At 39.1% G+C, this 15,179-nt stretch overlaps 7 protein-coding genes across 7 annotated transcripts; all 7 read left to right on the top strand.

The window, feature by feature from the left end:
* Positions 1–195: 195 nt before the first annotated feature.
* On the top strand, positions 196–2,859 carry STU2 (Stu2p; the record flags this gene model as incomplete). The annotated part of the gene is made up of 1 exon (XM_018366637.1): positions 196–2,859. The coding sequence occupies one exon, from the start codon at positions 196–198 to the stop codon at positions 2,857–2,859; it is 2,664 nt and encodes an 887-aa protein (XP_018220476.1).
* A 929-nt stretch (positions 2,860–3,788) lies between these two features.
* On the top strand, positions 3,789–5,480 carry PDC1 (indolepyruvate decarboxylase 1; the record flags this gene model as incomplete). The annotated part of the gene is made up of 1 exon (XM_018366636.1): positions 3,789–5,480. The coding sequence occupies one exon, from the start codon at positions 3,789–3,791 to the stop codon at positions 5,478–5,480; it is 1,692 nt and encodes a 563-aa protein (XP_018220475.1).
* A 329-nt stretch (positions 5,481–5,809) lies between these two features.
* Positions 5,810–6,121, top strand: TRX1 (thioredoxin TRX1; the record flags this gene model as incomplete). Its single annotated transcript, XM_018366635.1, has 1 exon — positions 5,810–6,121. One exon carries the CDS (start codon positions 5,810–5,812, stop codon positions 6,119–6,121), a length of 312 nt encoding a protein of 103 aa, XP_018220474.1.
* Positions 6,122–7,370: 1,249 nt separating this feature from the next.
* NFG1 (Nfg1p) lies at positions 7,371–7,850 on the top strand (the record flags this gene model as incomplete). Its single annotated transcript, XM_018366634.1, has 1 exon — positions 7,371–7,850. One exon carries the CDS (start codon positions 7,371–7,373, stop codon positions 7,848–7,850), a length of 480 nt encoding a protein of 159 aa, XP_018220473.1.
* A 380-nt stretch (positions 7,851–8,230) lies between these two features.
* Positions 8,231–8,935, top strand: AFB1 (Afb1p; the record flags this gene model as incomplete). Its single annotated transcript, XM_018366633.1, has 1 exon — positions 8,231–8,935. One exon carries the CDS (start codon positions 8,231–8,233, stop codon positions 8,933–8,935), a length of 705 nt encoding a protein of 234 aa, XP_018220472.1.
* Positions 8,936–9,310: 375 nt separating this feature from the next.
* Positions 9,311–12,370, top strand: RIC1 (Ric1p; the record flags this gene model as incomplete). Its single annotated transcript, XM_018366632.1, has 1 exon — positions 9,311–12,370. The coding sequence occupies one exon, from the start codon at positions 9,311–9,313 to the stop codon at positions 12,368–12,370; it is 3,060 nt and encodes a 1,019-aa protein (XP_018220471.1).
* A 269-nt stretch (positions 12,371–12,639) lies between these two features.
* COX12 (cytochrome c oxidase subunit VIb) lies at positions 12,640–12,891 on the top strand (the record flags this gene model as incomplete). The annotated part of the gene is made up of 1 exon (XM_018366631.1): positions 12,640–12,891. The coding sequence occupies one exon, from the start codon at positions 12,640–12,642 to the stop codon at positions 12,889–12,891; it is 252 nt and encodes an 83-aa protein (XP_018220470.1).
* Between the last annotated feature and the right edge of the window lie 2,288 nt (positions 12,892–15,179).

Below are 15,179 nucleotides of genomic sequence, written 5' to 3'. Positions count from 1 at the left end.
TTTAAACTGTCACTATAAACGAAGTTTTGTTTTTGTTTTTCGTGTCGTTTTTGTTTTGTTCGATCCCTGTGGGAATAGTAAACAAAACCCATTTGAACCTGATGAACCCACCAGAATCGGCAAAGTAATTGAGAGTCAACCACTCGTTATAGTGCCGACAGCTCGCCAGTAACATAAGCACATTTTAAGGTTATCATGTCAGGGGAAGACGAAGTCGATTATACCACGCTACCTCTGGAGGATCGGTTGACGTACAAATTATGGAAGGCACGTTTGGAAGCTTATAAAGAATTGAATCAGCTCTTCACAAACTCTTTTGATGAAGGCAGGACGGACGATAGCATTCGTATGTACTGGAGGGATCCTACGTTATTTGCGCAGTATATAACCGACTCTAATGTGGTCGCTCAAGAACAGGCAATTGTCTCCCTGGATTCTTTGATAGATGCCTTTGCACCACTCTCTTTAAAAAACGCACATAATGCTATTTTGATATCCACATGGACGCCATTGCTTGTAGAGAAAGGTTTGACATCCTCGAGGGCCACGACGAAGACGAAATCCATGAAGTGTATCCTCTCACTTTGTGGTCTTGATACGTCTATTACACAATCTGTAGATTTGGTGATGCCCTTCTTCGAGAAAAAACTACCCAAATTGATTGCCGCCGCAGTTAACTGCATTTATGAACTGATGGCTGCATTTGGCTTTACCAATGTGAACGTTCAAACGTTTTTGCCAGAGCTATTAAAATACATACCTCAATTAGCCAGTCATGGTGATAGGAATGTTAGATCACAAACGATGAACTTGATTGTAGAGATCTATAAAAGTACAGGCAAGAACAGAGATCTATTAGATGATATGCTTCTTAAAAAACTCAAGCCGATTCAAGTTAAAGACCTCGATAAACTTTTCGCCAAAATTGGGGACGAACCATCTTCTTCAAAGAAATTATTTGAATGGGAAAAAAGAGATTTGGAGAAACAAAGGATTCAAGAGGAAGAGGCCAGAAAGAGGAAGTCTACGACACCGAATGATAGTGGAGAGTATCAAGTAGATAACGATGGCGACACTATGATGGGTATAGAAGCTGACTCGTTACCTCCAAAACAGCAAGATGTCGTTCAAATAGATACGTTTAGTATGTTACCGGAAGAGACGATTCTCGATAAGTTGCCTAAAGAATTTCAAGAGAGGATAACGTCAGCCAAATGGAAAGATAGAGTTGAAGTGTTGGAAGAATTCTGGGACAACGTTCTATCACAGACTAGAAAGTTGAAAAGCTCTTCACAGAACTATTCCAACCTATTGGGAATATATGGACACATTATCCAAAAAGATGCCAACATTCAAGCTGTTGCACTAGCAGCGCAATCAGTTGAATTGATTTGTGACAAGTTGAAAACTCCCGGGTTTTCAAAGGATTATGTTTCATTAGTCTTCACACCTTTGTTAGACAGGACGAAGGAGAAAAAACCTTCCGTAATAGAGGCTATACGGAAAACGTTGTTGACTATCTGTAAGTACTATGACCCATTGGCCCCCAACGGACGCAACGAGGACATGTTCAAAGAGATTTTAGAGCATATGAAACACAAGACACCCCAAATTAGAGTGGAGTGTACACAATTGTTCAATTTAAGCATGAAGAGTGAAAGAGATGGATACTCAACTTTGCAAAGATACTTAAAGGATGAAGTGTTACCCATCGTGGTTCACATAGTCAATGATACACAACCAGCGATAAGAACTGTTGGATTTGAGTGTTTTGCCATAATAATCAAAATATTTGGTACAAATACGTTTATGAAGACGTTAGAGAGCTTGGATAACTTGAAGAGGAAAAAGATCGAGGATACCGTCAAGACTTTACCTAGTTTCAATACTGGAAGTGGCGGTAGTAGCAACACTTCTGAAGCGAAGAAACAGGCAAGACCCGTGGAGAACAAATTTTTATTGAAAAAAAGTTCTGTTCTTCCTTCAAAGAGAGTGGCATCCTCGCCGCTAAGATATGATAACAAAGCTAAATCAAACCCTACCGGATCGATAGCCTCGGTGACAAAACCAACGATGGTAGCCGGCAGTAATAAATCAAGAGTACTATTGACGTCTAAATCTTTAACGACGCCCAAGAATTTAGCGGCTAACAACGTTGATAAAAGTGAAAAGTTGATCGAAGAATACAAATACAGGTTGCAAAAATTACAAAACGATGAAATGATATGGACCAAAGAAAGACAAAGCCTGTTAGAAAAGATGAATAACACGGAAAATTATAAGATCGAAATGATCAAAGAGAATGAAATGTTAAGAGAACAACTGAAGGAAGCGCAATCCAAACTGAACGAAAAGAACATCCAATTGAGATCTAAGGAGATTGATGTCAATAAACTATCTGATAGGGTAATGTCGTTAGAAAATGAACTCAAGAGAATGGAGATTGAACTGGATAGAAATAAAAAAAGAAACGATACAAACTTGCACTCGGCGGGTACAGTTTCATCGTACTCCATACCTTCTTCTACGGTATCAAGCAACTACGGGGTAAAGTCATTATCTTCCTCAATGCCGTTGAAAGATGAGGAAGATGTAAGAAAAGAAGACGTTAACAGCGAAAGACGATCGAGCGAATCCATCGGGGATTTACCACACCGTGTAAACTCTCTAAACATACGGCCATACAGAAACAACAGCTCTGGGATAGGAGGCCTCTCCGAAGATTTGGACATTGACTTTAACGATAGTTTTGCCTCTGAAGAAAGCTATAAACGTGCTGCGGCAGTAACGTCTACACTAAAGGCCAGGATTGAAAAAATGAAGGCCAAATCAAGAAGGGACGGCATGACTAGGACATAGAAAGAATCTCTTTTTCTTAATCAATCATGTAAACCCAATATGTGACATACCAAACGCAGAGAGGCCGAATCACATCACACGCTAAAGCTGCCATGAACAAATTACTTCCAAATAGTGTTTGTTCCCCTTGATGAAGTGACGCGCGCCCGGAGGAAGCTATCTTCCGGTTATGTAAAAGGTAAATAAACAAAGTAAACTAACTAACTTCTTCAACGGCCTATGCACCCCCGCGTTTAATCAATTTTCTAAAACTTCAGAACCTTATACTGATAGCCGATGCTTTCAAAATACCAGCGGCACACCCACACCTTTTTCTAGGCGCAGCTTCCAGTTTTTGGCGGTTCCGGCTTCCTCCCCGAGTCCTCCCGCTAAACGCATAATATTGTCGCCAGGTGCCACTGCCCAAACGCATAAAGCATGCGTTTATAGGATTATGTGCGTTTTTCGCTTTCTGGTCTGATGTGCCTGGTGAAAAATGAATAATTCATGAATTCTGTAGGCTATTTTGCTTTTCCACGGTTGTTTTTTCATGAATTATTCAACTGATGGACTTTATGCAGATATCGTATGAATCTTTTCGTCATCTACCCTTTGAGTACTTTTTCCGTAATTGCATATCATTATCCGCCTCGTGTGTTTCTGTTAGACGGCATCTTGATCTACTTTCTATCGTTCACCACCACCTTATTTTTTCATATTTTTTTTTTATTCATTCTGGATCAGCTCATGCTGATGGCCCATTTTTGCATGAAGTTAGCTGTCCTTGTTTAGCATGGGAAAAAAAAATATATAAACAAGGTTCTTTCACTCTCCTTAGAATTCAATTTGAGTTTGTTCCCTTTAATATCATATTTCTTGTTATATCCCTTTCTCTATAATTTTTCTTTACTCATAACCTCACACAAAATAACACAGTCAAAACAACCATAATGTCTGAAATTACTTTGGGTAAATATTTGTTCGAAAGATTGAACCAAGTTAACGTTAACACCGTCTTCGGTTTACCAGGTGACTTCAACTTGTCCTTGTTGGACAAGATCTACGAAGTCGAAGGTATGAGATGGGCTGGTAACGCCAACGAATTGAACGCTGCTTACGCTGCTGACGGTTACGCTCGTATCAAGGGTATGTCCTGTATCATCACCACCTTCGGTGTCGGTGAATTGTCTGCCTTGAACGGTATTGCCGGTTCTTACGCTGAACACGTTGGTGTTTTGCACGTTGTTGGTGTCCCATCCATCTCTGCCCAAGCTAAGCAATTGTTGTTGCATCACACCTTGGGTAACGGTGACTTCACTGTCTTCCACAGAATGTCTGCCAACATTTCTGAAACCACTGCCATGATCACTGATATCGCTACTGCTCCAGCTGAAATTGACAGATGTATCAGAACTACCTACGTCACCCAAAGACCAGTCTACTTGGGTCTACCAGCTAACTTGGTCGACTTGAACGTCCCAGCTAAGTTGTTGGAAACTCCAATTGACATGTCTTTGAAGCCAAACGACGCTGAATCCGAAAAGGAAGTCATTGACACCATCTTGGCTTTGGTCAAGGACGCTAAGAACCCAATTATCTTAGCTGATGCTTGTTGTTCCAGACACGATGTCAAGGCCGAAACCAAGAAATTGATCGACTTGACTCAATTCCCATCTTTCGTCACCCCAATGGGTAAGGGTTCCATTGACGAAAAGCACCCAAGATACGGTGGTGTTTACGTCGGTACCTTGTCTAAGCCAGAAGTCAAGAAGGCTGTTGAATCCGCTGACTTGATTTTGTCTGTCGGTGCTTTGTTGTCTGATTTCAACACCGGTTCTTTCTCTTACTCTTACAAGACCAAGAACATTGTTGAATTCCACTCCGACCACATGAAGATCAGAAACGCTACCTTCCCAGGTGTCCAAATGAAATTCGTTTTGCAAAAGTTGTTGACCACTGTTGCTGACGCCGCCAAGGGTTACAAGCCTGTCGCTGTCCCAGCTCCAACTCCAGCTAACGCTGCTGTCCCAGCTTCTACTCCATTGAAACAAGAATGGATGTGGAACCAATTGGGTGAATTCTTGCAAGAAGGTGATGTTGTCATCGCTGAAACCGGTACCTCCGCTTTCGGTATCAACCAAGTTGCTTTCCCAAACAACACTTACGGTATTTCCCAAGTCTTATGGGGTTCCATTGGTTTCACCACTGGTGCTACCTTAGGTGCTGCTTTCGCTGCTGAAGAAATCGACCCAAAGAAGAGAGTTATCTTATTCATTGGTGACGGTTCTTTGCAATTGACTGTCCAAGAAATCTCCACCATGATCAGATGGGGTTTGAAGCCATACTTGTTCGTCTTGAACAACGATGGTTACACCATTGAAAAGTTGATTCACGGTCCAAAGGCTCAATACAACGAAATTCAAAACTGGGACCACTTATCCTTGTTGCCAACTTTCGGTGCTAAGGACTACGAAACCCACAGAGTTGCTACCACCGGTGAATGGGACAAGTTGACTCAAGACAAGTCTTTCAACGAAAACTCCAAGATCAGAATGATCGAAATCATGTTGCCTGTCTTCGATGCTCCACAAAACTTGGTTGAACAAGCCAAGTTGACTGCTGCTACCAACGCTAAGCAATAAGCTATTTAATTTTTAATTAATTATAGTTTTATAAGCATTTTTATGTAACGAAAAATAAATTGGTTCATATTATTTATCTACACTCGTGATTCTTGTTTGCAAGTACAATTAACCAAGGCATCAGTAGCTATCTTTGGATTGGAAGCAAATTCCTTTATACGATGCATCGATATTCCGTTGGGAAAGATCTCTTCCAAAAAAAAGATGGTTTTGTCAAGAGAAAAAAAAAAGAGGCTCGATTAAAAACACTATTCGAGTAACGTGTGTATTTTACATCTTGGAAGGAGAATTAGTAGTGTATAAGACTAACAGCTCAATATATATATATAATGGTTACCCAATTCAAAACTGCCAGTGAATTCGACTCTGCAATTGCTCAAGACAAACTAGTCGTCGTTGATTTCTACGCCACTTGGTGCGGTCCATGTAAGATGATTGCTCCAATGATCGAAAAATTTTCTGAACAATACCCACAGGCCGCCTTTTACAAATTGGACGTTGACGAATTAGGTGAAGTTGCCCAAAAGAACGAAGTCTCTGCTATGCCAACTTTGGTTCTTTTCAAGAACGGTAAGGAAGTCGCTAAGGTTGTTGGTGCTAACCCAGCTGCCATCAAGCAAGCCATCGCTGCTAACGCCTAATTTCAATCAGTGAACGATAAGTACTGTTCTTCTTCATTGTATTACTATTATATACTCTTTTTTTTTATTAGGACGAAAACAAAGAACTACATGTATATTTTACGTTATATTTTTCATTTACTCTGATACGTATAATGCTTAAACCAAGAAGTTAGACACATAATGATATAAAAAACCTCAATTTCAGGTACTGGAGGCATTCTAAGTTTCTTTGGAATTCGGAATTTGGAAGACCGACGGGCGAATGTGTGGTAACTCCGAAACTTTCAGTTGAGGTTTTACGTAACGTCATCATCAAATTGAATTGCATCTTTCTTTTACTATTTATTTTCCCGAGGTATTATACTTCAAAAAGTATTCGATGAAAAATCCATAAGAACTCTCTTCTTCAAACAAAATATAAACATTAAAAAAAAAAAAATGATATACCGTATTAGAAACGCCGGTACAGTGCTCAAGAAAAGTCAACAAAGAAACTCGTATATAATAGCGAAGGCACCTTTTTGTTCACTAAGGTTTAGTCGTATGTTTGGAGCCAAGTGCCATGCACTAAGCAATCACACAATTCTGTATATATACATTCCATAGTAAAACATTTTGTAGGACCAGTCTGTTGCTAGTGACTACTTCGTTCTACACAGGAAGGACCTGGCCGCTATTTTCTACTCCAAGCGTTGCGAATAAGGCAAATTCTCGTCCACAACATTTCATACTCGAACAAGTATGTCTAGGGGCAGGGCGAGACCTTTGCAGATCGACTCGACTACAAGCCTTCCGTTCCGACTCCGGCTTTCCATCGAGCCCTGGGCCGGGCCCAAGTGACATTATCTGGAGAATTTCATTGCATGTGCGAACTACGTAAACAAGAGCCGGTTTATTTATATAAGCTCCACCCACTCCTACACGGCTGTGACTATGACGTGTTTCCATGCTCCGTCCAGCCCACCTTGCTTTCCTTTGACATATTGTTTGTTTCTTCGAGGATTTGGCCAAGAATGCTCCGGACAGCGAAAAAAATGGCGTCGCAGTTTCAGATATGCAGGCTGATCTTGAGGAAAAGAGAATGCAAGAATGGAGTATTTTCGTGTTGTTTTGGCAAAAGCTTGGGCAAAACACTAACCAATGAATTATATATATATCCGTCTACATAATCGACCATCATGGTCAGTCAAAATACTTGAAAGGACTTGTAGAGTACTTTACGTGAGCCTTTTTTTCTATCCTCTTATAAATCGCCAACAAGTTAACAATGATGATCAGCCAATTAAGTGCTCTAGCTTTTATTCCAATTGCCCTATTACAATTACTAGTCGTTCAAGCGCAACTTCTCACGGATACAAATGCTCAGAATTTAAATACGGCCTTGGGCCAAAAGGTGCAATACACCTTTCTTGACGCTGGGAGTTCCAACGATCAATTGCTTCATCTTCCAAGCACGACGTCTTCGTCCAGTGTTATAACTAATAGTTTGGCAATGGCTAATTTCACCGGATCTTCCTCCTTCCCAGTAGTGACTTCCAGCGTCATCTCATCTATAGACTACCAATCCGCAAACTCTACTATAACCACTCAGCTTACAACGTCCCCATCTTCGTCAGCAAACTACACAACGAGCTCCCACACAACCAATACTATAGGCTCAAGTACAAGTACGGGTGCCGCAGGTTCAATCAAGCCATGTTTTTACTTTGTTGTACTGTTAGAAACAATCGCTTATTTGTTTTCCTAAGGAGACATTTTTGGTTTAAGGTATTCACAGACAATAAAAGTCACATTCTTTATAACCTTAATTATGATACATATATTCAGTAGTATTAGTAATTGCTTCAAGCCTTTTCTTTTTATTATCAATCTCAAACGCTATCTCTTCTATTGAACGCCCAAATAGGAAAAAGCTTGGCAGATTTTTTATTGCTGTCATCTAATTAAATACATGAAAAATGAAAATAAAAAAGAGTTAAAAAGCATTTAATTATTGAAAAAAAATAAATAATTAGTTCGTGGTACTTCACACCGTCTTTTTTGTATCATGTGCTAATCCATCATATTTTCCAACCAAATATTAACAACCCGTTACCAAGCCTTTACACTAGAAGAAGAATAGCGCCAATGAGATTTACTGCTGCTTTATATTCCTTTAAAAACCTCTTCTCATTAGGCTTGCTGGTCAGCCGTTGCTCTGGTGCACAGGCAATAACGTCCAGTGCAGATGAGAATACACTGGCCAGGTCCGCCGCTGCAGATGCTGATATGCCGTTCTTCCTGGCATTTTTGGAGGATTTCGAAACCGCATTTCCACAGTATACTTCATACATGATGCAGAACCATCTGACCCTTCCTCAAGCTGTTGCTGACTATTACTACCATATTGCTGACTTAGCCTCAACGGCTAATCTGGAATCTGATATTGCTCAGAGTTTCCCGTTCACGCAATTCAAAACATTTATTACGGCCTTCCCATGGTATACCTCTTTGCTAGAAAAGGCTTCGGCTACGACTATATATCCACCGCAACACTTTCTAACAGATGACACGCAGCCTAGCGAAACTAGCTCCGCCTATTCCAGTCGGACAGCCTCTACTTCCACAGAAAACTCTATTGCTTCATCCACAGCAAGCACGAGTCAGCCCATGTTTTCAAATTCCAAGTCACATAATAATTCGACGTTTTCTAGTACTAACGAAGATACGGCCTCAACATCGACAGAAAAGTCTTCATCAATCTCGTCAACCACACAATCACAAAACGGTGCCCGCACAAATAGCTTGTATTTCCCCATGGCGTTATTTGGAATCCTTGCCGCAGCGCTTTAACCTCGTGATGAGGCTCCCTCACATCGTTTATCGTTTATGTAACAGCAGTTTTTTATACGTATATATATTATTCAAATGGACAGTTCAACTTTATAACAGCTTATAACAAGAAAATGTCAAACACAGTACTATCCCAGTGTCATACGTTTTAACTTCACTAAACTACTACAAGTGCGATATACAGTTCATTGTAGTTGGGAACTTACAATTTTCTCATTTAAATATAAAATCATTTGTTCTAGATGGCGTCAATTTGTCAAAAATCGGCGCCTTAAAGATATCGAATAATCAAAAAAACAACACCCAAAATACCTTTATAAACTCAAAGGCAAGGAAACAGTGATAAACTCAAAGGCAATCGAATACGTGGAAAATATGCACTTATGGCCGATTAGCCCGCCTCAATTGCTTAAAATACCGCCACGCAACACGAAACTAGACAATGGCCCCATAAACGACGATAATATCCTTCAGTCAATGGCTCTACCTCAGGCCAATGTCGTTATCATACTAACTCCAACGAGAGTGCTCATTTACAATTTTAAGCCTATGGCGTTGGTTGCAAGTCATGAAAGAACTACGGCTTCTCTCAAAGAATTTGGTGAAAACAGGTCCATGAAAAGATCTGCTCCATATAATGATATCATTGAGGGACTTATTTCCAAAAAAGATTCACAATACTTATTGTGGCATCAGGGGAAGCTTGTGTTTTACGTTATGACTGACAAAAATTTTCTTTTGACCTACCAAATTCTAAAAAATTGCACAAATGAGATAATTTTCAAAGAGTACGGAATACCTGTTATAGAACCTCTTTTACTCAACGAAGAAGAAATGAACAGCGGCGAATATGATTTCAATACAGACGATGATACACTTACAGTGTTTGACAAGAACAACTCTTCAAAAGTTATACAGAATGGGTTTGGTATAACTAAAGAGAAGGGTTTCCTACATTTCCTTTCCAATCAGGAAAATATCGATGAACTTCCAGTAAAGAAATTGGAACTTCGTTTAAAAGTTGTCCTGAAATTTGATTATGAAATCATAGATATGATTGGCATCAAGACGTTTTCCAAGGTTGGAGATGGGCGTTATGAGGAAGTTTTGATAGTTCTCTTTCCCCATGGATTGCAATTATTAACAATATTGGACTTTAAGGTCAGTAAAAGTTCGTTAGTTGAAGTAAAGAACGGAATAAAGACCATAGTGTGTAATAAACAACTAATGGTTCTATCACATGATCCCGAGGAAAAACAAACCATAGTAAGCATTATAGACATAGACAAGCAAGCCATAGAAGCAACACCATTGTTAGACATTCCGGAAGAACCGCTGACGTGTTTCGAAGTTAACGGAAGATTATTGATTGTTTTCAAAGAAAAGATAGTATGCTTTGATTCAAAAATTAAAAAAATAAGCTATTCTTGGAAACCGCCATTTGTAATAAAACTTTGCGGTAAAATTAATAGTGAAATTTTGCTCCTCATTTCTGAGGATAATAGGAACATTCATTTTTATACGGAATTTGGAAACCTCCTGTTTGCCACATATTTTGACCAGGACGACTATGATGAAGATAACGATGATGAGAACGTTAAAAGTGAAGATAAAAAAAAGGTGGCCAAGTATGAAATATCTGATTTTGCCTACCTGGACAAATCCTTGATAACAGTATCTCGTTCTGGAGAATACCAATTTTGGAAATTATGGGAAGAAACGAAACAGACGCAATTCGATTTCAGGAACCCCAAATCCTACGTATTGACCAATACAAATAACGATATAATCATATATTCACCAGTGGCCAGTTCCTCTTTGAACAACGATAACTTACAAGTCATCAAACTTCCTACGAAGACTTTCAATAATCATATCGCTTTAGTAAAGATTAACTCCTCTTTGAAACTATGTGCCACTTATGTGTCGAACAAAAATATATTGCTTATTCAAAATTTGGAAACCAATGTATGGTCTAGTTTTGCAGACCAAAATGTCTTAGATTTGCATTGGTTGGGTGATAACTATTTAATTTGTCATATGAAAAATAGCGATGGCTCAACAAGTTTGGAATGTTTACGAATTCCCCTTCAGGAGGCGAATAAGGACATAGAATTGTCGGATTACATTATCTGGGAATACAGGATTCCAGAAAATACGACTGTGTTCAGTGTACATGTTAATGCCCTATTTCGGTACAAACTGTTGAAAATAAAATCCAAGGACAACGAAACTTCAGAAAAGCAGGCGGAAGCTTTATTTAAGACAGCAGAGGTTATCTTAGTTACTGATACCCAAACAATTGTTTTTGATGTAATTTCTACTGTCCACCCAAGTGGGTTGAACCTCATCAAAAGATTTTATCAATACCTAAAAATCAGTATTCCAATTGATGTACAACCTAACAAGATTGAATGGATAACGAATATGAAAGATGGTTTGTTATTTTTTGCCGATAGGAAAATCATGAAATTATGCAAATTGAATGGAGGAGGCTGGCAAACCTTGACTTTACTAAGTAACATCGAAAGAATAGTTGATGTTATCAAGGACGAAATATTCCTGGTCCAGGGCCTCAATTACGTCATATACTCTTTAGAGGATTTATGGGATGATAAAAAATCATTGGTTTCGATCCCAATTGAAGAAGATTTATACCCGATATCAATTACACCAGAAGCCGCTACCACGCATACACTTCACTGCATTTTCAACACAAGATTTTCCAAACTGGTGGTAAAGCACCAAATATACCTTGATCAACTGATCTTAGCCAAGTTGAGAGATGGTATAAATCTAGAAAATATTTCAAGTGACTATCGTTCTTTAAAGCACTATAAATTTGCACTGGAAAAGATTTTATCTACTAAAATACTGCAAAACGATTCTCTAGATGACATCTTGAAATTAGTCAAGATGTATGATAATAGCGACTCAGAGCAAGACACACCAATGCCCAACCATAGTGGTATGTTAGAAATTATCAGTAACTGTTTGCGAAAGATTGAAACCAAGTACTGGAACCACCTTTTCACTAATCTTAAGATGACGCCAAGAGATTTATTAGCTTTATGCATAGAAGAGAACGAGGCCAAGATGCTTGGAATACTTCTTCTGGTGTTTTTGAACTACGATGAGAAAGAGATGGTAAATGACTTACATTTCAGGAAGCCAGAGGTGGAAACAAAAGACAACGAAACCACAGATGATTCATCAACAAGATCTTCAGATAAATCTGTTACAAACGTATTAAAGGATGAAGAATTGATGCTAAAAGTTCTAGAGCTCCTGGTGACAAGTGCTGCAAATGCTACGGACCCAATGAAAGCTACCGATTCGTGGGACATGTGCTTCCAATTGATCCGCTTACTTAAGGAATTGGACAAAGAAAACAATACGCGAATGGTACAGAAGGCTCTCGAGAGGCTCAAGTGATCTCACCCATATGGTTCAATGTATTCTAAACTGTATACGCTTTATATCATGTTAATGTAATTATTGACCAATCAGTTTCCAGAAAGCGGTCGCGCGTATTTTTCGCCGATATCCCCATCCCTTCAGAATCTTTAAAAGGTGATGAAAGGTGTGTTTAACTAGAGAAGTTGACATTCAACGAAAGCTATAGAGGATTAAAGATTTATTTAATCAGAAAACAGGAAGTACATTTGTTCTCACAGAATTGAAACAAACTCAGAATATTAGATATGGCTGATCAAGAAAACACCCCATTACACACAGTTGGTTTCGATGCCAGATTCCCTCAACAAAACCAAACCAAACATTGCTGGCAGTCATATGTGGATTACCACAAATGTATCAATATGAAGGGTGAAGATTTCGCTCCATGTAAGGTGTTCTGGAAGACCTACAATGCTTTATGTCCCCTAGACTGGATTGAAAAGTGGGATGATCAAAGAGAAAAGGGTATATTTGCAGGTGATATCAATGTGAATTAAGATTATTTGTCTTATAGTTAACACTTAGTCTTTTTATACCACTTTTATTAATATTACTTCCGGAATTTTATGTCTGCGTAGTGGATCTACACGCATAGAAGATATCCTTATGAAAAGCAACAATGAGGGATAATGATAAAATAAAACACCAAACACAAGAAAATCATTTGCTGACAAAATGTTGAATAATGCAGCCAATATCCTTCTAGAAACTTGACAAAACAGAAACAAACAAATAAGAATAGCGTAAAGTATTAAGATGTTATTTTTATATTTTTTTTATTATATTCTATTTTATTTATAGTAGATACTATATCTATATACATATCCAAGTAGTCAATGAGAAAACATGTATTACTCGATGATCGTAAAGGTGAAACTAAGATAATTGCGGATGGCGATCTGTCGGGAGGAAGGGAATTCTTAGTGTGTGCTTTCACACTTACTGAAAAGGGCAGTCATATTTGATTTTTCCAAACCTTAATGAGTTTATCATAAATCACTCAGGAAGACGATCTGATAGATTGTGGCGTCTGACCTAATTCATATAAAAACGGACAAATTGCTCTTGTCACAGCTAGAGGCGTGTTTAAAGAGTTTGATGTCAAGAGTGTTCGCGGAGGTAAAAATATAACCGATGACTGTTATGCTTCTGAATTGAGGACAAAGCAAACCGAAAGAGATCGAGGTACGTCAATGCTGGCGACACCAACATACGGTACGAAACTATTACACACGATATTGGTTTGAATAAACCTAAGACCAGACTTGTCGGGGATTCCGAAAGAGATCTACGAAGATGACTGAAAGACATCACTGAACAACGGGATTTCAAAAAGTCCAACAAACGAATGATAGTAATTTCATCGTAACATTAGAAATATGCTTTAAAGTTAAAACTTCACTATACTCTTACTTTGTTTAGACTAGTGTGAAAAAGATTATACGACGCATCCAGGGCTCTAATGTGTACGTCCGGTAGCCCATAGTTTTGTAATAAAGTTCCATTTTGAACTATTGGTGTACATATTTCGACGATAAATGATAAATGAAAAGAAAACCCATTTGTTTCGAGAACACGCCCCAGTTTTCTTGTAGTCATTAATTACCGTTGATATTGCTCACCTAAGAGATAGCAGAAACTGAGAATATCCTACTCTTCATTCGATATACACGTTCGCCGAGTTCTCAAACTCTCTTAGAAGAGAGCAATGGTAGTATCTAAAGATCACTAGCAGTAGCTATCTACTATATTATATGCGAGGCGGTATGTCTTTAGGAAGAACTGCTACCGCGGTATTCATTCATAGGCGTCAGGTCACTTAAATAGTGACAGAGATATACCGTCATTAGAATAACACTGGTAACGGTCTGCCACTTTAATGTTACTCTCACCAATCACATGACGTCAAGGAATTACACAAGGAAAGGGATATTGCTAGCTAGGTGACAATCAATGTCGGATCCTCGATATTCTTGTAACATCTTGCTACGACTTTTGTTGTAAATTCATTTTTCATTAAAACGATGAATTCACAACTCTCCATCCAATCAAACGAACCCATAAGAATATAGAGAACCCCATCGAACCTATTGCATAACATTTGCTCCGTTACTCGTTTCCTAATTTAACGAATGCGATGTGCCAGACAAGACAAGAGGTAGAAACAATCATACGTAATGGTGTCTATTGAAATCCTCCCCTCGTAGAGGAAAAAATATGGCACACAGGTGCAAAAAGTTTACCTTCACCTTTCGAACTTGTTGAATTGGCTTTCCGCATTCCTTTTGTAAATATCGCAAACTTAGCCGCGCTGGGTCTGGTGGACGTTTCTATAGTTGGAAAGTACTCTTAAAGTGCCAGTAGGAAAGAAGTGTTCACAAGAGAGAGAGCCAATCGCCCGGTGATTAGTTCGATCCAGGCGAGGAAGCCGTCACCTTACTCACGCAAACACATATCTTGCAGAAATTTGGCTTGCTCTGTGCCGTGTAGAGCCTAATCGTTTCAAGACAAGGCGTCCTATAATGCCTTACAATACTCCGACAACAGCTCTGTTGATATGTCGTACAAGTTCCTTTCCGTGTCCACACCCCTATAGAGTACGACTCCCAGCACATATAGTGGTTTTTGCAAGTTTCTGATCTGGGGAAAGGAATAGCTCCGGTTTTCTTCCTGGCAACCGTTTAGCGCCAAGGCTTGAATGATGGCCCTTGAACGAGGGTCCAAACAAATTTGACCTCGGCTCTAGTGCATGGCCAAATATGGCAGGAGTACATGCACACAAAGG

The sequence above is a fragment of the Saccharomyces eubayanus genome, chromosome XII (genome assembly GCF_001298625.1).
Source record: "Saccharomyces eubayanus strain FM1318 chromosome XII, whole genome shotgun sequence".
Classification (NCBI taxonomy): Eukaryota; Fungi; Ascomycota; class Saccharomycetes; order Saccharomycetales; family Saccharomycetaceae; genus Saccharomyces; species Saccharomyces eubayanus.
The sequence above is the reverse complement of the archived record's forward strand: the minus strand, read 5'-3'. Positions and strand labels throughout refer to the sequence as shown.